We start from the raw sequence: 23,875 nt of genomic DNA on the forward strand, positions 1-23,875 counted from the left end.
TTGAGAAGGAGTCTCGCTCTGTCACCCAGGCTAGAGTGCAGTAGCATGATTTCAGCTCACTGCAACCTCCGCCTCCCCGGTTCAAGTGATTCTCCTACCTCAGTCCCTGAGTAGCTGGGACTACAGGCATGTGCTGCCACATCTGCCTAATTTTTGTTTTTTTAGTAGAGACTGGGTTTCACCATATTGGTCAGGCTGGTCTTGAACTCCTGACCTCGTGATCCACCCACCTCAGCCTCCCAAAGTGCTGAGATTACAGGTGTGAGCCACAGCGCCCAGCTGGCTAGAAGATTTTTTCAATAAGTTTTTAGGAGGAGAAACTCAAGGAGTAGTATCATGTAGATTTCCATGTGTTAGTAATTGATTTAGAGTTATTGATTGATTGACACAGGGTTTATTTGCATATGAACTTGCCTACATCTTGCAAATACTATATTGCTTCCCTGGTAGAATCCCTACAAGTTGGAAATCACTATCTTAAGTTATGAAGTATCCCTTGGGAGAGGTTGTGAATAATTTTCAACCACTTATACCTCATGCTGAATAAATTACAGATTTTTCTAAGGGGAGGTATTTTTTAAATTAACTCAGTTCATTAAGGTATAATTTACATCAGCAAAATGCACAGATCTAAAGCTGACAAGCTTTGACAAATGTATACACCTGTGTAATCAACACCCAATCATGATATAGAACATTTCCTTCACCTCAGAAAGTTCCCTGGAGCCCTTTTCCAATAATCTTCTGCCCCTCCATACTCCAGCAGAGCCAGAGGCCCATCTCTATTCTGATTCTTATCACCATATGTAGGTTTTGCCTGTTTTTGAGGATAGGTTTTTGATCTAGAGCAGCAGTTCTCCAAGGGTGGTCCTTGTACCAGCAGTCTCAACATTACCTAGGAACTTTCAAGAAATACAAATTTTGGGGCCTCAGCTGCAGTCAGAAACTCAAAACGAAGTCCAGATGTATTTTTACAAACCTTCCAGGTGATTCTGATACATGTTCATGTTTGAGAACCTCTGATGTAGAGGAATGTAAGAACTAACTATTCTTGGGTAGGACAATGCTGGTTGTGTGTTGTGGAGTGGGTGGGAGGGAGCTAGCAGGGGGCCTTAAAGACACATAGCTTAGGTAACACCAAAAGGAAGAAGGAAAGATCAAGCATTTGTTTCAGAATTTTTACATTTTTGGCTTGCAAAGTAATAATTGAGTTTTGCAGGCTCTTCTTTAAAATTTCAAAGGTCAAGATGAAAGTCAACAATTTCTCAGAATAAAAGCGTCAACTTTCATACGAGTTCTAAACTCTGTGGAAACACTGGTTATCAGAAGCTCTGACTGGCAGGCAAATGTGCCCTTTTAAATTGAAAAATGAGTGAAATAAATGTGCTTATGAATAAACATTTGTTTGATAGACGAAATCTGGTATAAAATCTTCTTTTCCTGGAAAGAAAAATAATAGATGTATCTCTTGATGTTGAAATGGTTGAAACCCAGGTCTTAAATCTGTGTTCACAAACCACAATTTCTATCTACAGAATAATCGAGAAGCAATGTTAAGACTGTTAGTACACTTACGAAATGTAAGTTTCCGTAGAGAGAAGAGGATCCAGGTATATAGCCAGCTGTTTTCCATAGCTCCCTTGTGAGGTTCAAGATGGGAAGATTAGTGAAAGGAACTAATTCAAGTTGCACCTGGATATGAGTGGTGTTTCTGGCATGCACTTTGTTGTGTTAACGCATAGCACTGTTGTGCTGGAGCTTCCGAATCACACCAGCTCAGAAGTGTGTTTCCTGTCTTGAATGTTTGCAGGAAATCCAGAAACATATGGTATATGTACCTAGACTCTCAGCAGCATTATTGCGGTTTTCCTGAGCCACATTCTAGCCTGTATCGTTTTGAAAATTAATTATGAAGGAGAAGATCTCATGAGTCTGGTGGGATCTGAGTTTAGCCTGAAGTCCCTCCTTCTCTACTTCCAAAACAGTTTCCCTGTGTTCCTTAGATAGATTTATGTGAGACTGAAAGTATTAATCAGTCCTTTCATAGTGTTTGCTGAAAAGCCTTCCAGTAGATCCTGGTAAGAAAACAGTGGGGCATCCAGCGTGAGTCACGGGCAGCTGAGGAAGGTGGAAAGTCCAAGCCTTTTGCCTTTGAGATACCAGCTGGAAGGTGGTCCAGCCTGACATAACTGAGGTGGATGACTTTGGTTCATTCTTCACCTACATGATTCTCCCCTACTCACCCTGCGGAGGGTACATCTGAATTTGTGGCAAGGGTTTCAGATGACTGCCTGTCCTGACTGGCCATATAGGTGAAATAAGCACTTGATCTCCTAGGCTCCTTGACTCAGAGAGCCAAGGTAGTTTTGGTCAAAATGTGTCACTCTGTGCTGTCTTCCTGAAGTACAGCCACACACTTCTTCATTCAAAATCTCTCTCATTTGAAAGGATATGTATAGCAATAAGTGTCTTTAAGAAAGTGCTGACGGGGTGCGGTGGGTCATACCTGTAATCCCAGGACTTTGGGAAGCCGAGGCGGACAGATCACGAGGTCAAGAGATCAAGACCATCCTGGCCAACATGGTGAAACCCCGCCTCTACTAAAAATACAAAAATTAGCTGGGCATGGTGGCAGGAGAATCGCTTGAACCCAGGAGGCGGAGGTTACAGTGAGCAAAGATCATGCCACTGCACTCCATCCAGCCTGGCGACAGAATGAGACTCCGTCTCAAAAAAAAAAGAAAGTGCTACCAAACTACAAGCTGTGAGGCCAGTCAGGGTGGCTTAAAGCACAAGTCGTATTTTTTTATTTTCAGCATTTCTCAGTCTATCTTCTTTTAAGCAATATGCTTCTTAGGTAACTTGACTGCATACGGACTAAAGGAAAACAATCTGTAAAATTAGAAGAGGAAATTTGAATTTGAATTTTTTTTTAAATTGTGACATTACCTTGATGCAGCAGTTCCACTTCTAGAGGTTTATTCTAAAGAAATAAGATAGGTACAAAAATGTGCATGTGAGACTGTTCATTGAAGCATTGTTTATAATCGTGAAAAATTGGAATCAATGTAAATATCTGTCTAATGATTAAATAATGTGTGCTACCAAAGATTGAAGTAGATTATAGTATTAACATGGAAAGAAGTGTAATATTAAAAAAAAAAAAGAAAAGACTTCTGGTTTCTGGCCCAGCATGTCAGGAGCTTAGAAGTTACTGCTCCATCATAATAAGTAAAAAACTAAACAACTGACACATCCACAGCTCTTCTTAGATCCATCAGCAAAGTGAGGTCACAGGGCAAACTGCTGTCCCTAGAATTGGAGACACAGGTGAAAACAGATAATCACACGTTACCTAAGCAGAACAATCGGAAGAAACCAATGCCAGGGTAGGAAAACCTAAACTGTAATTGATGAATTGCTGGAAGCTCAGGGTGGACAAGTTTGTGAGTTAAAACTCCAGGGGACCCAGTCATCAAGGAGCTCCCATGCTTTTGAAAGTTTTACCTCCAGGAGCTCTATCAGGTCCTTACAGAAAATATGAGAGAAAAATCTCGTACTTTCAACAAAGAGAGAGGAAAAATAACCATTTTGAAATACCCCAGAATATTCTGTTCTTAACAAGGCCTGTGGTCAGGAACGAAATATTTTTTCAGAGCCTAACCTACTGCGGGGAGGGAAATTCCCAACTCCAGCTCCCTGTAGCCATCCTCTCTCACCTAGATGGGAGGGAAAAAAATGAGAAGCACTGATGAAGTTCACAGTCCTGGGGCACAGGCTCACAAAAGACCGAGACCTAGTCACAGGACTCTAGAACACTTCCTCTCCCCTCCACACCTTCCCACCACATTCCCAGAGGCCTGTTTACCATAGTTGCTTTTGCTCAGAACGTCATGTCCACTTTTCAACAAAAATTACAAGGCATTCTAAAAGACAAAAGATACAGTTTGAAGAGACTGAAAACAAGCATCAGAACTAGACTCAGATATGGCAAGGATGTTGAATTTATCAGACCAGAAATTTAAAAATGCTACGGTGACTATGCTCAGGGCATTAATGGGAGAATTGGATGACATACAAGAACAGATGGGTAATAGAAACAGAGAGGTGGCAATTCTAAGAAAGAATCAAAAAGAAATATGAGAAATCAAGAGCACTATAACAGAAATGAAGAATTCCTTTGATGGGCTCATCAGTAGACTGGACACAGCTGAGGAGATAATCTCTGGTTGAAGATATGGCAATAGAAACTTCTAAAAACTGAAAAACAAAGAGAAATAAAAGACAAAAAACGAGAATAGAATATCCAAGAACTATGGGATACTAAAAAATTATAACATACACATAATGGAAGTATCAGAAGGAGAAAGAAGAAAGGAACAGAAGCAATATTTGAAACCATAATGACTTAAGAACTTCCTCAAATTAACATCAGACAACCAACCACATATCCAGGGAACTCAGAGAACACCAAGTAGGATAAATACCCAAAAAACTATACTCTGGCATATCATTAAAAAACACAAAACAATTAAAGATAAATTTAAAATCTTGAAAGAATCTAGAGAAAAAAACCTACCTTATCTACAGAGGAGCAAAAGTAAGAATTATTTGCAATTTCTCCTCTGAAACCATGCAAGAAAGAGAGAGTGTAAGGCCGGGCGTGGTGGCTCAAGCCTTTAATCCCAGCACTTTGGGAGGCTGAGGTGGGCAGATCACCTGGGGCAAGAGTTCGAGACCAGCCTGGCCAACATGGTGAAACCCCATCTCTACTAAAAATACAAAAAAAATACCAGGGTGTGGTGGTGCGTGCCTGTAGTCCCAACTACTCAGGAGACTGATGCCGGAGAATTGCTGGAACCCGGGAGGTGGAGGTTGCAGTGAGCTGAGATCACGCCCCTGTACTCCAGCCTAGGAGACAGAGCGAGACTCCATCTCCAAAAAAAAAAAAAAGGGTAGTAAAATATTTAAAGTGTTAAGAGGAAGAAAACCCCACCAACCTAAAATTGTATGCCCTAAGAAATTGTCCTTCAAAAGTGAAAGAGAAATAAAGACTTTCTCAAACAAAAAATGAGAGAATTTGTTGCCAGTAGACCTGTCTTGCAAGAAATGTTAAAAGAAGTTCTTTAGGAAGCAGGGAAATTATATAGGTCAGAAACTCAGACCTATGTAAATAAAGGAAGAACATCAGAGAATAAATAAGTGAAGGTAAAGTAAAAACTTATTTTTTTCTATTCTTAGTGATCAGAGAGATAATAGCAGCAATTCAATAATGAACTGAATGACACCAATGATACGGGGACAGGTGGGAGGAATTAGGCATATTTTGTTATTATAAGGTACTTGCACTACCTGTGAAGTGTAGTATAGTGTTATTTGAAAGTGAAGTTGGACTTGTAAATGTATGTTGCAACCACCAGGGCAACAACTAAAAAAGATAAAAAATTAAAAAAAAAAAAAACAGGTATAATTGATATGCTAAGAAAGGAAAGAAAATGGAATTATATATAATGCTCAATTAAAACCATAAAAGACTTAAAAAACATGGAAGACAAAAATAGAAACAGAAAATAGGGTAACAGATAGAAAACAATAACAATTATAGTGGTTATTCAATTATATCAATGATCACTTTAAATATCAGTGGTCTAGATACACTGATTAAAAGACAGGTATTATAACAGTGTGTTAAAAAACAAGACCCAACTATATGTTGTCTATAAGAAACCCACTGTAAGTATAAAGACACATACAGATAAAAAGTAAAGGGGGTTTGGCACAGTGGCTCACACCTGTAATCCCAGCACTTTGGGAGGCCAAGTGGATCACGAGGTCAGGAGATCGAGACCATTCTGGCTAACATGGTGAAATCCCGTCTCTACTAAAAAAAAAAAAAGTACAAAAAATTAGCCAAGCATGGTGGTGGGCACCTGTAGTCCCAGCTACTCAGGAGGCTGAGGCAGGAGAATGGTGTGAACCCAGGAGGCAGAGCTTGCAGTGAGCCAAGATCACGCCACTGCACTCCAGCCTGGGCGACAGAGCAAGACTCTTTCTCAAAAAAAAAAAAAAAAAAAAAAGTAAACGGATGGAGAAAGATAGACCATGCTAACACTAATCAAAATAAAGTGGGAGTAGCTATACTAGTTTTAGACAGAGCAGACTTTGGATCAAGAAAAGTTATCAGGGATAAAGAGAAGAATTATGTAATGGTAAAAAGGGCAATAGTCTAAGAAGACATAACCATCTTTAATGTATATGTGCCTAACAACGGATGCCAAAATACATGAGGAAAAACTGATAGAACCGCAAGGAGAAATAGATGAATCCACTGTTGTAGTTGGAGATTTAAATACCCTTCTGTCAGAAATGGACAGATCTGGCAGGCAGATCAGCAATCACATAGTTGAACTTGACAGCCCCATTAGTTAAGTAGATATAATTGACATATTTAGACCACTTCATCCAACAACAGCTGATTACACATTCTTCTCAGGCTCACATGGAACATTTGCTACAATCGACCACATCCTGGGCCATAAAACACAAATTAACAAATTTTAAAGAGTAGGAATATGACATCTGCTCTCAGACCACAGTGGAATTAAGGTAGAAAACAATAACCGAACGATAGCTGGAAAATCCCAAAGTCCTTGGAGATTAGACAACACATTTTTAAATAATGCGTGAGTCAAAGAAGATATCTCAAGAGAATTTTAAAATATTTTTAACCACATGAGAATGAAAATACTTTTCAAAAGTTGTGAGAAGCAGTGCTTAGAGGCAAACTTATAGCAGTGAATACATATATTAGAAAAAAAGAAAAATCTAAAATCAGTAATCTTAGCCTCCACTTTAGAAAACTCAAAAAAGAAGAGCAAGTTATATCTAAATTAAACAGAAGAAAAGAAATACAGTATTCATTGCCTAACAGCAGGGATACATTCTGAGAAATGCATTGTAGGTGATTTTGTCATTGTGTGAACATCATAGAGTGCACTTACACAAACCTAGACGGTATAGCCTGCTATGCACCTAGGCAATGGTACAGCCTATTGTTCCTTGGCTACAAACCTGTACAGTGTGTTACTGTACTGAATACTATAGGCAGTTGTAACACAATGGTAGGTATTTGTGTATCTAAACAGAAAATGTACAGTAAAAATATAGTATAAAAGGTAAAACAAACAACAAAAATGAGCCAGGCACAGTAACTCATGCCTGTGATCCCAGCACTTTGGGAAGCCAAGAGGGGAGGATCATTTGAGCCCAAGAGTTTGAGACCAGCCTGGGCAACATAAGGAGATCCCGTCTTTCCAATGGGGGAAAAAATATCTAGGCAGGGTGGCATATGCTCTTGGTCTCAGCTACACAGGAGGATTGCTTGAGAGTCCAAGAGTTCAGGGCTGCAGTAAGCCACGATCATGTCACTGCATTCCAGCCTGGGCAACAGAGTGAGATTTTATCTCAGATCTCCCCACCCCCAAAACAAAAACCAAACAAATGCGAAAAAAAAAAAAAGATGAAAATGATACATCTCTATAGGGCACTTACCATGCATGGCGCTTGCAGCACTGGACGTTGCCATGGGTGAGTCAGTGAATGAATGGTCAGTGAATGTGAAGGCCTAGGACATTACTGTATACTACTGCAGACTTTATAAACGCTGTACACTTAGACTACACTAAATTTATGAAAATATTTTTTCATCAATAATAAATTAGCTTTAGTTTACTGTAACTTTTTTACTTTATAATTTTAATTTTAAAACTTGACTTTTTTGTAATAACAGAGCTTAAAACAAAACACATTGTACAATTGTACAAACATATTTTCTTTATATCCTTATTCTATAAGATTTTATTTTTTAAATTTATGATTATTATGATTATTATTATTTGCTGGGTGTGCTGGCTCATGCCTGCAACCCCAGCACTTTGGGAGGCCTGAGGCAGGAGGAGCTCTTGAGGCCAGGAGTTAAAGAACAACCTGGGCAACATAGTAAGACCCCATGTCTACAAAAAGAAAAAATTTTTTTTGAGGCAAAGTCTCGCTCCATCACTGAGGCAACCTCAGCTCATTGCAACCTCTGCCTCCTGGGTTCAAGCTATTCTCCTGCCTCAGCTTCCTGAGTAAGTGAGATTACAGGCGTGCACCACCACGCCCGGATAATTTTTTTTTGTATTTTTAGTATAAAAAGTTATTTTAGGGTTTCACCATGTTGGCCAGGCTGGTCTTTGACTCTTGACCTTAAGTGATCCATCTGCTTTGGCCTCCCAAAGTGTTGGGATTACAAGTGTGAGCCACTGCGCCTGGCCAAAAAGAATTTTTTTAATTAGTTGGACACAGTTGCATGTGCCTATAGTCCCAGCTACTCAGGAAACTGGGGCAAGAGGATCACTTGAGCCCAGGAGTTCAAGGTTACAGTGAGCCATGATCATGCCACTGCACTCCAACCTGAGTGACAGAGCAAGACCATGTCTCAAAAAATTTTTTTTTTCACTTTTTAAACTTTATTGTTAAAAACTAAGACACAAACATGCACATTAGCCTAGGCTTACACAGGGTTAGGATCACCATCATCACTGTTTGACACCTTCACATCGTGTCCCAGTAGAAAGTCTTCAGGGGCAGTAACACACATGGAGCTGTCATCTCCTATTATAACAATGCCTTCTCTGGAATATCTCTTGAAGGACCTGCCTGAGGCTGTTTTAGTTAACTTTTTAAAAATAAGTAGTAGTACACTCTAAAATAATGACTAAAGTATAGAATAGTAAATATGTAAACCAGTATCATAGTCATTTAGTATCATTATTATTTTGTACTGTACATAATTTTATGTGCTATGCTTTTATACAGTTGGCAGTGCAATAGGTTTGTTTACACTAGCATCACCACAAACACATAAATAATACATTGCTCTATGGTTTTACAATGGCTACATCATTAGGTGTTAAAAATTTTTCAGCTCCATTATAATCTTACGAGACTACCCTCATATATTCAGTTCCTCCTTGACCAAAATGTCATTATGTGGCACATGACTGTAATAAAAATTAGAGTAGAAATCAGTAAAATTACGAACATAAAATCAATAAAATCAATGGAACAAAAAGTTGGTTTTTTGAAACCATAACCATTTTGAAACTGATAAGCCTCTAGCCAGACTATGACAGAAGATGCAAATTACTAATATTGAAAATGAAACCCCAAAGCAAGCTGTAAAACCTAGAAATATTATTCTAACCTTCTCCCACCTTTCTGTGTAGCACCTAGTCAGAAAGAAATAACTTGACCTACCTTGTTTGGCAATAGGTCATAAGACGTATATTCCAGAGGAGTTCTGCCTATATTTCGGAGAAAAGAATGCTACACAGAGAGACCAACAGAAAGCTCAACAAACAAACCTTGCTAGGTTTCCCGGCCCCCTTAGTATATTACCATTCGATCACACACCTTTTGTCCCATCGCATTTCTACACAGCTGTCCATTCTTCCTTGAATCTAAACATAAAAATCAGCTTTCCCTGGTTCTTTGGGTATTTATTTCTGAAGGCTCATAGGTCACATAGAACTTTGATTAAACAATTGGTTGTGCTTTTTTAAAAAAAATCAGAGGGGACATCATTAGAGATCCTATGGACATTAAGAGGAAAGTGAAGGAGTATTATGAACAACTCTATGCCCACAAATCTGATAACCTAGAGTAAATCATCCATTACGGAGAAGAAATGGACAATCTGAACAGGCCTATAGCTATTAAATAAATAAACTGAATCAGTAACTAATTACCTTCCAAAGAAAGCACCAAGCCCAGAGGGTTCACTAGTGGATTCTGCCAAACATTTAAGGCAGAAATTATGCCAATTCTCTACAATCTTTTCCAGAAGTTAGCAAAATAAATACTTTCTAAACCTTTCTATGAGGCTAGTATTGCCCTGACACCAAAACCAAAGACATTACAAAAAAAACTACAGACCAGGCCAGGCGTGGTGGCTCACACCTGTAATCCCAGCACTTTGGGACGCTGAGGCAGGCAAGTCACGAGATGGAGACCATCGTGGCTAACACGGTGCAACCCTGTCTCTACTAAAAATACAAAAAACTAGCCGGGCGTGATGGCAGGCGCCAGTAGTCCCAGCTACTTGGGAGAGCTGAGGCAGAGAAATGGCGTGAACCCGGGAGGTGGAGCTTGCAGTGAGTTGAGATCGCGCCACTGCACTCCAGCCTGGACGACAGAGGAGACTCCGTCTCAACAACAAACAAACAAAAAGGCAAACTACAGACCAATGTATCTCATGAACATAGATGCAAATATCTTCAACAGAATATTAGCAGATAAAATTCAACAATGTACACAAAGATGTGTACACCAAAACCAAGTGGTATTTATCCCAGGTGTGCAAGGCTAGTCTTCAAAATTAATATGGTCCATCACATCAAGAGGCTATGGAAGAAAAATCACATAATTATATTGATAGATGCAGAAAAAGCATTTGACAAAATCCAACACCCATTCATGATAAAACTCCTAACAAACCAGGAATAGAGGGGAACTTCTTCAACTCAATAGAGAACATCTAAAACAAAACAAAACAAAAAACTACAGCTAAAATCATGATTAAGGGTGAGAAATTTGAGGCTTTCTTGCTAAGATCAGAAACAAGGCAAGATGTCTCTTTTCACCACTGCTTTTCAGCATTTTACTGGAAATCCTAGCTCATACAATAAAATAAGAAAAGAAAATATAGGTTGCAAAGGAACAACTGAAACTGTCTTTGTCTGCAGATAACATGATTGTCTATATAGAAAATCTGAAAGAATCAACAAAAAAACTAGAACTAATAAGGAGTTATAGTAACAAACCTGCACGTTCTGCACATGTATTCCAGAACTTAAAGTATATTTTTTTTAAAAAAAAGCAATTATAGCAGGATTGCAGGATACAAGGTTAATGTACAAAAGTTAATCACTTTCCTGTGGACCAGCAATTAAATAGTGAAATTTTAAATTAAAAACACATTACCAGTTGGGTGCAATGGCTGATGCCTATAATCCCAAGACTTTGGGAGGCCAAGGTGGGAGGATCACTTAAACCCAGGAGGTTGAGGCTGCACTGCACAAAGAGCTGTGATCACACCACTGCACTCTAGCCTGGGCGACAGAGTGAGACCCTATCTCAAAAAAACAAAAAAGCCAAAAACATGTTATCGTTTATATTAGCACCCCAAGAAAAAATGAAATTCTTAGGTATAAATCTAACAAATTATGTCCAAGATCTATATATCTAGATGAAGAAAACTGTAAAACATTGATGAAATATATCAAAGAAGAACTAAATAAATGGAGAAATAGCCTATGTTCATGGATTGTGAAATGTCAGTTTTTCCCAACTTGATCCATAGATTGACACATCCCAATAAAAATCCCAGCAAGTTACTTTTACGGGTATTAACCCATTTACGCCTCGTGTTCCATTGTTGGAATGCTAAGCTTGTGGGAGTTATTTATATCCTACTGCTCCAGGTCGTTGCCAAGGTCTGATTTTTCACACACAAAAAATTTGCAACCTCTGGCATAAACGGGTTAACAAACAAAGTCTGTAGTTTATGTGGAGAGGTAATAGATCCAGAATAACCAACTAAATATTGAAGGAGAAGAACAAAGTCAAAGGGCTGAACCTGTTGGGCTTGAAGACGTCTATAAAGCTACAGCAGTCAAGATAGTGTGTTATTGGTGAAAGAGCTGAGAAATATCAAGGGATCAGAGTAGAAAGCCCGGAAATAGAACCACATAAATACAGTTGATTGATCTTTGACTAAGGAGAAAAGGCAATATAATGAAGCAAAGATAGTCTCTTTTACACAACTGCTGGAACAATTGGACATCCACATACAAAAACCATCACCTAGACACAGACCTTACACCCTTCACAAAAATTAACTTGAGAGGGACCATAGACCTAAATGTAAAACCCAAAACTATAAGACTGCTAGAAGTTATCATAGGAGAAAACCTAAATGACCTTGGGTATGGCAATGACTTCTTAGACTAAAGGCATGATGCATGAAAGAAATAGTTGATAAGCTGGGATTCATTACAAGTTAAAACTTCTGTTCTGTAAAAGACAATGTCTAGAGAATAAGATGGGTCACAGACTTGGGAAAATATTTGCAATCCAAAACACAAACCAACAAATACTAGCAAGGATGTGGAGCAACAGGAGCACTCATTCATTGCTGGCAGGAAAGCAAAATGGTACAGCCATTTTGCTGCAGTTCTTACAAAACTAAACATACTCTTCCCATACAATCCAGTAGTCATGCTCTTTGGTATTTACCCAAATGAACCAGAAACTAATGTTCACACAAAAACCTGTAAATGGATGTGTATAGCAGCTTTATTCATAGTTGCCAAAACTCGGAAGCAACCAAGATGTACTTCAGTAGGTGAATAGATAAACTGTGATACTTCCAGACAATGGAATAGTATTCAGTGCTAAAAAGAAAGAGCTCTCAAGCCATAAGAAGACATGGGGGAGCTTTCATTGCGTATTACTAAGTTGTAGAAGCCAATCTGAAAAGGCTACATACTATGATGCCAACTATGTGAATTCTGGAAAAGGCAAACTATAGAGACAGCAAAAGGATCAACTGTTGCAATCTTTAGGGAGGAGGAAGGTATAAATAAGCAGAGCACAGAGGACTTTGGGGCAGTGAAACTATTCTGTATGGTACAATAATGGTGGACACGTGTCATTGTGCATTTGTCAAAGCCCACAGAATGTACAACACCAAGGTAAATTATGGACTTTGGGTGATAATGAGGTATCAGTGGAGTTTCATCAGTTGTCACAAATGGACCGCTGGTGCAGAATGCTAATAGTGGGAGAAGTTGTGTGCGTGGAAGGGTCGGGGGTATAGGGAGCTCTCTGTACTATCTGCTCAGCTTTGATGTGAACCTAAAAAATAGTTTATCAACTTTTTTAAAGCAGGGTACTCAGTAATACATATGATATAAATCCCATTTATGTTTAAAAAACAGAAATATGTATGTATTTATATATGTGTGTGTATATATATATTTGTATATATAGGGTGTGTGAGTGTGTGCATGTGTGTGTGTGTAACTTTTGTATTTACCAAACTGATAACGTTGTTGCCGTTGGTGTTGAGGTTGTGAGCAGGGTGGTGGGGGGAAGGTACCCTCTGCTGTGCTCTGTAAAATTTAGCCTTTGTCAGAGTTCCTATTCACTTATCAAAATATGGCAAAAGGGAGCTTGCTGCTAGGTATGTATCTCCAGACACTCCTTTCAAGGAGACATCAGAAGGTAACATTGTTTGGCAGCTTAAAAATGCAAAGTTGTAGCACTTTCTGTCGCATTTATTCACGCAACAATTATTTTTGAGTGCCTCTTCTATTCCAGGCATTCTGCCAGGCCTTGGAGTTGCCAGGGTGACCAAGAAACAGCCCCTGTGATCACAGTTGAGGGTGCGGTGGGCGGCAGGGGAGAGTTGTGTTTTAAGTCTGTTTTCTCACAGGCTGAAAAAGTTCCGCACAGTTTGGAAAAGCTGACTGTGATTCCTTCTCCTCAGAGAAGCCCTGTGGAGACCCGCCTTCGTTCCCACACACCATCCTGCAGGGCCGCACCGGCTTGGAGATGGGGGATGAACTGCTGTACGTGTGCGCCCCAGGCCACATCACGGGCCACCGGGAGACCGCCTTCACCTTGCTATGTAACAGCTGTGGGGAGTGGTATGGCCTGGTGCAGGCCTGCGGGAAAGGTAAGCAGCCCAGGGATGGGCCACCTTCACGTACCCACGCAGTGCTGGCAGAGAGCTCCACGGCTGCTGGCTGCATGTGGTGGGCTCTTCTCCACCAAGGTGCCTTTGAAAAGAGGCTTTCAGACTTTTCTGCTGAGCTCTGGACCTAGCAACATCTCCACTTGGGGATTCCTGTAGCATTTCAAATGTGCAACTGAGCTCTTCATCTTCCATGCTGGGAGCAAAGGGTTAACAAGTTAAAATCCCCACCGCTTCTCTAAGTACACAGTTGACCTTGAGTTAACTTTCTAGTGTATTTCCCTGGAAACCTGGTCAAGATGGAACATCAGCTGTGGTACAAAGCAGCATTTTTCTGGTGAAAATGACCCGCAGTTGGTAAACTGGGCTGGGAAGACTATAATGAATACATATTAGGAAGCCCAGCTCTGTGCTGCTCTGAGGGTGGTGATTCCTGTATCTGAGCATGGCCTTTGTGGGGACCCTGAGAACTATTCTGTGGGTTATTGCAAGACATTCGAACTCTTATCGGGCATGGGACTTCCAAGCATCATCGATCCACACCACACATATGAGTTCGGATCCACCTGAGCAATCTTGGGAGGAAGGCCGGGGTGGTGAGGGGGGGAGCAAGGAGACGAACTCCAGGACAGCTGTATGGAACTGCTGCAAGGGCTCTTCCCACGGATGAAACTTGCTTGCTGTTTCCCGGCGGCCTTGCTGTGCTCCCTGGCCTGGAGCCTTCTGAATGCCAGGTGTGACCTGTGGAGTCTGAATAGTTAGTTGAGACTAAAAAGAGTCCTAGTGGACACGGAGTCCCCCAAACCAGATATGATTTCCGCAGATGTCCCCATTCCATCAACATCACATTTCTAGGAGTCCTAGTTTACTGTGCCTCCTTAATCCCTGCTGCCCAGCCCCTGGGGAATTTTTCCAGCAGCAGAAATCACTGTGTCCAGCCACACCCAGTCCTGGCCTCCCCACCCCCACAGGGACGCAGCAGCCAGCAGGCGACTGGGACAGCCCCATGGCTGACCTGGCTTGTGACTCCTATACCTTGGACCTCATGCCAGACCCTAAATTGTTCCCTGATCTCACAGTGCTCCTCTCACTCCAAGAGACTTTTCAAGAACCCCGCCCTGGCCTCCCATGACATCCAGGTACCAAGCGGAGGCTGGTTCTACAGAGGGAAATTACTCCAGCACCATGATCTTACTGAACTTCTAGGACAGTTTGTCCCTGGAATGTCCTGCAGATCCCATGAGGGAACTCAGATGAGACCTAGGGCGCTGTCACTACTGTGAGAGTCATTCACGTTGTTGCCTGAAGCTGTGGTTTCACTGCTACTATAGTCTTCACTGGTATTTACTATCCACAATGTGAATACACCATTATTTATTTATTCAGTCAGCTGGTGGTGGACATTTTGCGGCTGTCACAAACTATGCTGCTATAATTGTCCTCAGCCTCCTTTGGTTCCCATGTGAACACATTTCAGTTGGTTCCTAGCAGTAGAAGTGATGCCCATGGAGTATGTGTGTGTTCAGCTGCAGCTGATGCTGCCAAAGTGTTCTCTAAAGTATTTGACCAGTCTGCTTTCCCATCAGCTGTGTCTGAGAGTCCTTGTCGTTCAGCACCTCATCAGCTTTTAGGACTGCCAGTCTGGTGATGGCTCTGTGGTGACTTGTAGTTGTAACATTCATTTCTCTAATAATAGTGAGGTCAAGCACTTACCACATGTTAATAGGGCATTAGAATTTCTTTGTGTAAAATGTTCAGGTGCTTTTCCCATTTTTCTAATTGATTTGAATTTGATGATTTACATATTATAGAATTTTTTACATGAAATATTCATAATTAATGTGTTGCAAGTATTTTCTCTCATTCTGTGGCTTATCTTTTCACACTTGCACTGTCTTTTAATGAGTTGGTTTTGTTGTTTTCTATTTCACTACTTTTCAAATTCTTTGCAGGACTCCTTTTTTTTTTTTTTTTTTTGAGACGGTTAGTCTCGCTCGGTGCCCCAGGGCTGGAGCTTGCGTGCCCGATCCCCCCCCCGGCTCACTGCAAGCTCCGCCTCCCAGGTTCGACGCCATTCTCCTGCCCTCAGCCTCCCGAGTAGCTGGGGGCACGGCACCCAGCCACCCATGCCCGGCTACTTTTTGTATTTTTAGTAGGAGACGGGTTTCCCCATGTTAGGCCAGGGATGGTCTCGATCTCCTGACCTCGTGATCCCACCCTGCCTCGGCCTCCCAAAGTGGCTGGGGATAACAGGTGTGAGCCACGGCGCCGGGCTTTGTGGACTCTTACCCATTTTTTCTAGTCATTAGCTGATTAATACTTTAGTAAAATGCAATAAAATGAATTAATATAAAATAAAATAGATTCCAAATATAAATGCAATTTTTGTTGAATTAAATAGACATATACCATTCCCCTGTCAAATTGTTGCAAAAGTTTTTAAAAACTTTCTGGGTGTTTCTACTTGCCTTGTTGCATACCTAATAACAAGTTACAGACTGGGACAAGTGCTGAAAGCACAATTCGAGCAATCTTCTAGAACTTTCTTCATCTTTCTTCTGTTGCTGTTGCTGTTGTTTTGTGCCAGGCGGGAGCTACTTGCCAATTCTGATCATTCACCTGCCCAAGAAAATCAAGCATAAGCACCAAGCTTCCTGTTTGTCCAACATGTCGCCTTGAAGCAGGCCCATACCCACCCTGAGTTGTTAATGTTCTGATGAGGTGCTGAAGTTGCACCATCTCATGAGCCACACCCACAGCCAAATGGGTTGTTTGCCAGCTCTAGTCGAATGAGCACTAAATGCGGGTTTTGTGGGTCCAAAATGATTATTCCCACTGCAATGCAGTTGTTAAAGCTTTAAGCTGCTGGGCAGGAATTCTGGTTTATACGCTTGGGCTGGATATACAGATTGTTACAGTGTCTGTGGATTTAACATTTAAGCTATCTGTGTTATTGTAAGGAGAGAGAGAGAGAGAGTGCGTGTGTGTGTGTATGTGTGTGTGTGTGTGTCAAGAGTATCTTCACCAGATGAATTGCTTCAAATTGGAGAAAAGTCAACTTGGGGGAGTGGGTCAAACAAGGATTTTGGAATTGGACCCATCTGGGTTTGGATAATCACTCTTTGTTGTACTGGCTGATTGGACATTGATCCATTCATTCATTCCACATCCCAGCATTTGGCAGGATCCTAGGTGCTGTCTATACAAGTTGAGTAAATACTGTCTCAACCCTAAAGGAAACGCTAGTAAACTAGGTTCCTCAAAGACACAGAAAAGCAGTAGATGATGAGATAGAGATTGGAAAGTGAGGTGTCACAGAAGGTGACATTTTAGAGGAAGTGTGTTTCCAGATAGAGGAAGTGCTCAGTAAATCCAGAGGCTATAGAAAACAAGTAAATGAAAGCTAACATGTATGCATTGGCTTCACTGTGTGAAGGAGGTTCTGGGCAGCCTTGTGTTTTCAGTGTATATGTGAGGGGGTGGGATGTACGGTAGCCACACTGCAGTGCATACAGGAATGAGATGCAGGGAGGAAGAAGGCCAAGGACAGACAACTCAGGTTCATGTTTCTGCTGCTCATGAAGAGGAATAGGGAAGACACAAAGGATAGAGCTGGAAGAAGATCAGAAGTCCAAAGAGGTTGTAGGGGTTTGTTTTGTTTGCTTGCTTGCTGTTGTTATTTTTAAGGTGATTTCTTTTAAGATACTTTTTAAAAAAATTTCCTACAACAAGCGATTTGAGCTTATTTAAACAACGACAGAAAGGATGAGAAGAAGAGAAAACCGTTTTCTTTACTTTCCTGAGCCTTAATTTGCCCATGGTACCCTTCCCCCTCCCCCTTTTTTTTGAGACAGTCTCTGTCTATTGCCCAGGCTGGAGTGCAGTGGCACAGTCTTGGCTCACTGCAACCTCTGCCTCCTGGGTTCAAGCAATTCTCCTGCCTCAGCCTCCTGAGTAGCTGGGATTACAGGCATGCGCCACCACGCTTGGCTAATTTTGTATTTTTAGTAGAGATGGGGTTTCACCATGTTGGCCAGGCTGGTCTTGAACTCCTGAGCTTAGGCAGTCCACCCGCCTCAGCCTCCCAAAGTGCTGGGATTACAGGTGTGAGCCACTGCCCATAGTACCCATATTTTAAAAATAGGTACTAGTTATCACAGAGATACCTTAGAGATGAGGTTCCTGTGAATACATCATTTAGAACAGGACCTATGATGTAGTATGGGGGTCAGTAAATGTTCATTCTCTTTCACTTGTATGCTGATCAATGAGACCATTCAGACCCTTTCACCTAAGGTATCTGAAGGGATTTGTGCATGACACCATGACACTGGCTGCTCGCTTCCTTGTGTATTATTAACTCTAGCCCCTGTTACCATGAATAACTAACGGCAGCCTGTGACTTCAACCGTCTGTTACTTGGGTGAGAAGTTAATCTCTGCCAGGAGGCTTCTCAGATTCTGGAGACCGGCAGCTGGTCTTTTTTTTTTTTTTTTTTGAGACGGAGTCTCGCTCTGTCGCCCAGGCTGGAGTGCAGTGGCGCAATCTCGGCTCGCTGCAACCTCTGCCTCCTGGGTTCACGCCATTCTCCTGCCTCAGCCTCCCGAGTAGCTGGGACTATAGGCGCTCACCACTACGCCCGGCTAATTTTTTGTATTCTTTAGTAGAGACAGGGTTTCGCTGTGTTAGCCAGGATGGTCTCGATCTCCTGACCTCGTGATCCGCCCGTCTCGGCCTCCCAAAGTGCTGGGATTACAGGTGTGAGCCACCGCACCCGGCCTCAGCTGGTCTTTCCAGAAAGGCATGGCCAGTGTGACTTTCGGACTTGATAGAGACCCACACAGCTGGTAGCTTCCTAGTGTGTGGCATGCATACCTGGTGGGTAGCAAAAGCTGAGGGAGTGGATGGTGTAGGAGGGTCCCTCAGCCACACGCCGCCCAGGCTGTGTGTTCACAAGCAACATTCCAGGCTTAAGTGGTGGGGATGCAGTCTCTCACTTAAGCACAAGGACTTTCGTCTTCACCATTCACTGAAATGGATGAGGACTTATTTAACTGCCATTTTCTCCTCTCTGTGTGTTGGTACTTCTCTAGCCCTGGTCCCTAGAGTTCAGGTCTGGTTCTGGCCATTTAGTCTTCCATACTCCTGTCAAAATCCATACATGTTCTTCTTGGTTTCCATTCCCAGTTTGGCAGCAGGAAATGTCTGTCATGCCCTCTCTAATGTACTCATAATCTAACTAAAATTGGTTGTTGCCCTAATTACAGAAAAGTCCTGATGCGGCAGGGCATGGTGGCTCACACCTGTAAACAGCACTTTGGAAGGCCAAGGCCGGTGGATCACCTGAGGTTGGAAGTTTGAGACCAGCCTGACCAACATGGAGAAACCCCTTCTCTACTAAAAATACAAAATTAGCTGGGCGTGGTGGTGCATGCCTGTCATCCCAGCTACTCAGGAGGCTGAGGCAGGAGTATTGCTTGAACCCGGGAGGCAGAGATTGCAGCAAGCCGAGATCACACCACTGCACTCCAGCCTGGGCGATAGAGCAAGACTCTGTCTCAAAAAAAAAAAAAAGAAAGAAAGAAAGACAGAAAGAAGGAAGGAAAAGAAAAGATGCCACAGGGCTATCTGCCACCAAGTGTGAAGATAGGCTCAGAAAGGCCTACCCCTACTCCCAGTTCCAAAATTGTTTGTTGCTTTCTGGGCTGCAGTATCGGGAAAGTGCTTGACCCCAAGCTGCACCTCACTCCACCAGCCTCGCCACCTCTGAGTCCAGTAGCAAATGCACAACTTTTCTTTTTCCCTTCCCTGATCTGACACAGCCATGGAAACAAGACGCATTCCCCAGTGAGGCATTGAGAACAAAGCTGGTATAAACCAAACACTCACTCCATGCTGTCTCTCTTCTGGGAGTTATTTTTTGGGCCTGCTTTTTTAACAACTCTATTGGGTTTAATTTGCATACCATCAACTGTACTCATTTAAAGTGTACATTTATCTGAACTGTCAGCCGGGCGCGGTGGCTCACGCCTGTAATCCCAGCAGTTTGGGAGGCTGAGGCGGGTGGATCATGAGGTCGGGAGATTGAGACCATCCTGGCTAACACAGTGAAACCCTATCTCTACTAAAAATATAAAAAAATTATCCGGGCATGGTGGTGGGTGCCTAGAGTCCCAGCTACTCAGGAGGTTGAGGCAGGAGAATGGCGTGAACCCGGGAGGCAGAGCTTGCAGTGAGCCGAGATCGTGCCACTGCACTCCAGCCTGGGTGACAGAGCCAGACTCCATCTCAAAAAATAAATAAATAAATAAATTTATCTGAACTGTCACAGGTGTATACACTCATGAAACCACCATTATAACTAAAATATAGAACACTTCCATCATTCCCAAGTTTCCTTGTGCCCCTTTCTACCATAGTTTTACACACTTCATCTCATTTAATCTTCACAAGTCTGGAAGTAGAAATGGCGAGTTCCAATTTATAGATGAAAACACTGAGGTACAGGAAAGTTCGGGGACTTGCCTGTGTCAGACACCAGAAAGAAGCAGAGCCAGGGTTTAAAACCAGGCATGTCTGGCCGGGCGCAGTGACTCATGCCTGTAATCCCAGCACTTTGGGAGGCTGAAGCAATCTGATTACTTGAGGCCAGGAGTTTGAGACCAGCCTGGCCAACATGGCAAAACCCTGTCTCTACTAAAAATACAAAAATTAGCCAGGTGTGGTGGCACATGCTTGTAGTCCCAGCTTCTTGGAAAGCTGAGGCATGAAATTCACTTGAACCCAGGAGGCGGAGGTTGCAGTGAGCCAAGATCACCCCACTGCACTCCAGCCTGGGCAACAGAGTGAGATTCTGTCTCAAAAACATAAAAATAAAAAATAAAACCAGGCATGTCCTATCCTGATACCTGCATCATGCTATGTGCTGCCTCCCGGGGCCCTGAGATGGGGAGGAGAGCGAGGTCTCGGAGCAGCACACCTGCCCACTTGCAAACTAGCTGTCCCCTCCGTCAGTTCCTTTGCTCTTTTCTCATTTCTACAGGTATTATTTTGTTTTCTTAAATTAACTTCTATTTCTGTTTTACTCTATCTTTTAGACTTAATTTCCTTCATAGAAGAATGCATGAGACTGAAACTGAATTTAGAATTTCCTTGTCAGGAACAAAAATTGCCATATTTGTTCAGAGGTTCATTGAACCAGTGGTTATTTCTGGCTTGTCTGGTTGTCTTTTTTTAAAATTACTATTTTTAAAGGCTGTGTAGCCAAGAACAGAGGGGGAAAAAAAAGAGGGTACGTGTGGGGCTTCCAGAAAGGCAGCAAAGTGAAAAAAGATGGAAAGTAGCAGCCCTGGGAGAACCCTGGATTTTGGGCTCTGGCCTGTCTCCTGCAGCCCCCAGCCACATCCCACTCTGATAAGAGACACAAGCAGTACACAAGCCAGCCTGCGCTTTTCAGTCCTGACGTATGATTTTCTGTGCTCTTCTGTTTTCCAAAAGTAGCAGTTAAATATAAATGCACAGTGAATGACCTGGGTTTTGCCAGGAGAAGCCACAGAGCTTACATTTCCTAGACTTGTTTGTCTAAATCAGAAGGCCCTGGTTGTGTTAGTACAGGTTTTCACAGAGAGGGTCGGGTGAGGGCAGGGCTAGAAGGATAGCTGAATGATCTGAGTCAGAGCGCAGACGCAGGAAAGCAGAGGGGAGGTGAGAGATACAGCACCTCCACAGGCAGAGAGCTGGGCTTCTCCATCTTGTGGGCAGAATGTGCTAGTTGGTTGAAATCTGATGAATAACAAATGTTACTGTTCCCCATGGGGAGAAAAATAAGCTTTGGATACTTCTTCATAAGTAGGCTATTTGTAAGCACTCATTCTTGTCTTCATTTGAGGTTTTGGGGAAACTGTGATATACTGACAACCGGTTGTTGTTGTTGTTGTTGTTTGAGAGGGAGTCTCGCTCTGTTGCCCAGGCTGGAGTGCAGTGGCCGGATCTCAGCTCACTGCAAGCTCCGCCTCCTGGGTTTACGCCATTCTCCTGCCTCAGCCTCCTGAGTAGCTGGGACTACAGGCACCTGCCACCTCGCCTGGCTAGTTTTTTTTTTTTGTATTTTTTAGTAGAGACGGGGTTTCACCGTGTTAGCCAGGATGGTCTCGATCTCATGACCGCGTGATCCACCTGTCCCGGCCTCCCAAAGTGCTGGGATTACAGGCTTGAGCCACCGCGCTCGGCCCTGACAACCTGTTCTGTTTTTAAGTCAGGACCTTGACCTGCGAACCTGGGGAGACAGGAAGAGCTTAGTTTGGGGCCCTGGGCTTCTGCCCAGGGTTGCTGTAGCCTGAGGGAGCTCTGGAGGCAGAACCTTGGACACACATACAGACACAATCACGTGCAAATCCATGCATACACACATACCCACACATGCAAGCACACACACAAACACACAGCTCAGACTGTAAGTGTCCAGGTCAAGGCCACAGCCAGGGTGAGCTGACTTTTCCCAAATCCTCGCTCTAACATTAAACACTAGGCCAGTGTTTCCTGCACAAAAAAAGGTGAGAGAGGAGAACATACTCATCTTCTGCCCATGTTCCAGGTGCCTTTTAACCTTATGTTTTATATATATATATATGTGTGTGTGTGTATATATATATATATATATATATATATATTATATATATATTTTTTTTTTTTTTTTTTTTTTTTTTTTTTTTTTTGGAGTTGGAGTCTCACTCTTGTTGCCCAGGCTGGAGTGCAGTGGCGTGATCTCGACTCACTGCAACCTCTGCCTCCCGGGTTCAAGCTATTCTCCTGCCTAGCCTCCTGAGTACCTGGGATTACAGGCGCACACCACCACGCCCAGCTAATTGTTGTACTTTAGTAGAGACAGGGTTTCACCGTGTTGGCCAGGCTGGTCTCGCATTCCTGACCTCAGGTGATCCACATGCCTTGGCCTCCCAAAGTGCCAGGATTACAGGCATGAGCCACCAATATTTAAGCTCATGGGATGGGTAACACAGGAGGTGGAAGTTGGCAGACATTGATTATCCCCAATACTGGAACTCAAAAGTCATTTATCATTCTTTGCCTCTCTCACAAATCAAATGATGCCTTGGCTGATGGACTTCCAGACTGCATCAAGCTTTATAAAAACTGGAATTCACATCCACTAATTCATCTCTTCACTAATTTATTTATTCAACAAACATTTATGGAGTGCCTGCTATATGCCATACACCATGCTGTGTGTGTGTGGGATACAAAGTCAGGGGGTACATGCCCTTGTTCTCAGGAAGTGCCTGGGCTAGTGGGGAGTTGGGCGGGCTGTGCAGGGAGAGCAGGGTGGTGTGATCAGCGCAGGGTGACAGCGGTGAACTCTGTTCTGGATGGATGCTGTTCCCCACGTTCTGGTGAGTAACACATTAGTCCCAGACTGAGACCTTTTAGGGTTCAAGTGTCAAGCACCATCAAGATCTAAATTGGTTTTACCCTGTCCGTATAAGAGCATGAAGTGTTTCTAAGGTATCTTTACCCAATCCTCATATCATATACACCTTTCATTTTACTAGTGAAAGCCCATTTCTAATGTTTATCATTGGTAGTTAGTAGGTCACTAATTTTACCAATAGAAAGCCATTTCAGATATTCAGGGTACTAATTAGCAAAGCAATGTTTTTGGTCAAGGTACAAATAAAGAAGTACTTGTATTAGCCACATATGGAGGATGAATTTTTCTAGTAGGAATGCTAACTGTCCGTCCCAGAGTGAATTCTTAATTGGAATACCAGCAGCAGCTGGCTTACAGTGTGACATAAGTAACACATGCGTAATATTACACGGTGTGTTTTCTTTTTCTTTTTTTTTTTTCTTTTGGAGATGGGGGTCTCACTGTCTCACCCAGGCTGCAATGCAGTGGGTCTCACTATGTTGTCCAGGCTAGTCTTGAACTCCTGGATTCAAGTGATCCTCCTATCTCGGGCTCCCAAAGTGCCAGGATTGTAGGCATGAGCCACTACACCTGGTCACACAGTATATTTTTCTTGAGATAGCACAGACATCTTAAGATGAATGAATGCC

At 42.5% G+C, this 23,875-nt stretch overlaps 1 protein-coding gene across 1 annotated transcript in view; it reads left to right on the top strand.

Annotated features, from left to right (window-relative positions):
• The window catches only part of SUSD5 (sushi domain containing 5), a 67,151-nt gene that overhangs the window by 29,441 nt on the left and 13,835 nt on the right, over positions 1–23,875 (top strand). Inside the window, exon 4 of the mRNA XM_017892921.1 lies at positions 13,595–13,783. Coding sequence (XP_017748410.1) covers positions 13,595–13,783 — 189 coding nt within the window. The remainder of the gene's footprint in view (positions 1–13,594; positions 13,784–23,875) is intronic.

The sequence above is a fragment of the Rhinopithecus bieti genome, unplaced genomic scaffold, assembly GCF_001698545.2.
Source record: "Rhinopithecus bieti isolate Rb0 unplaced genomic scaffold, ASM169854v2 scaffold_22039, whole genome shotgun sequence".
NCBI lineage: Eukaryota > Metazoa > Chordata > Mammalia > Primates > Cercopithecidae > Rhinopithecus > Rhinopithecus bieti.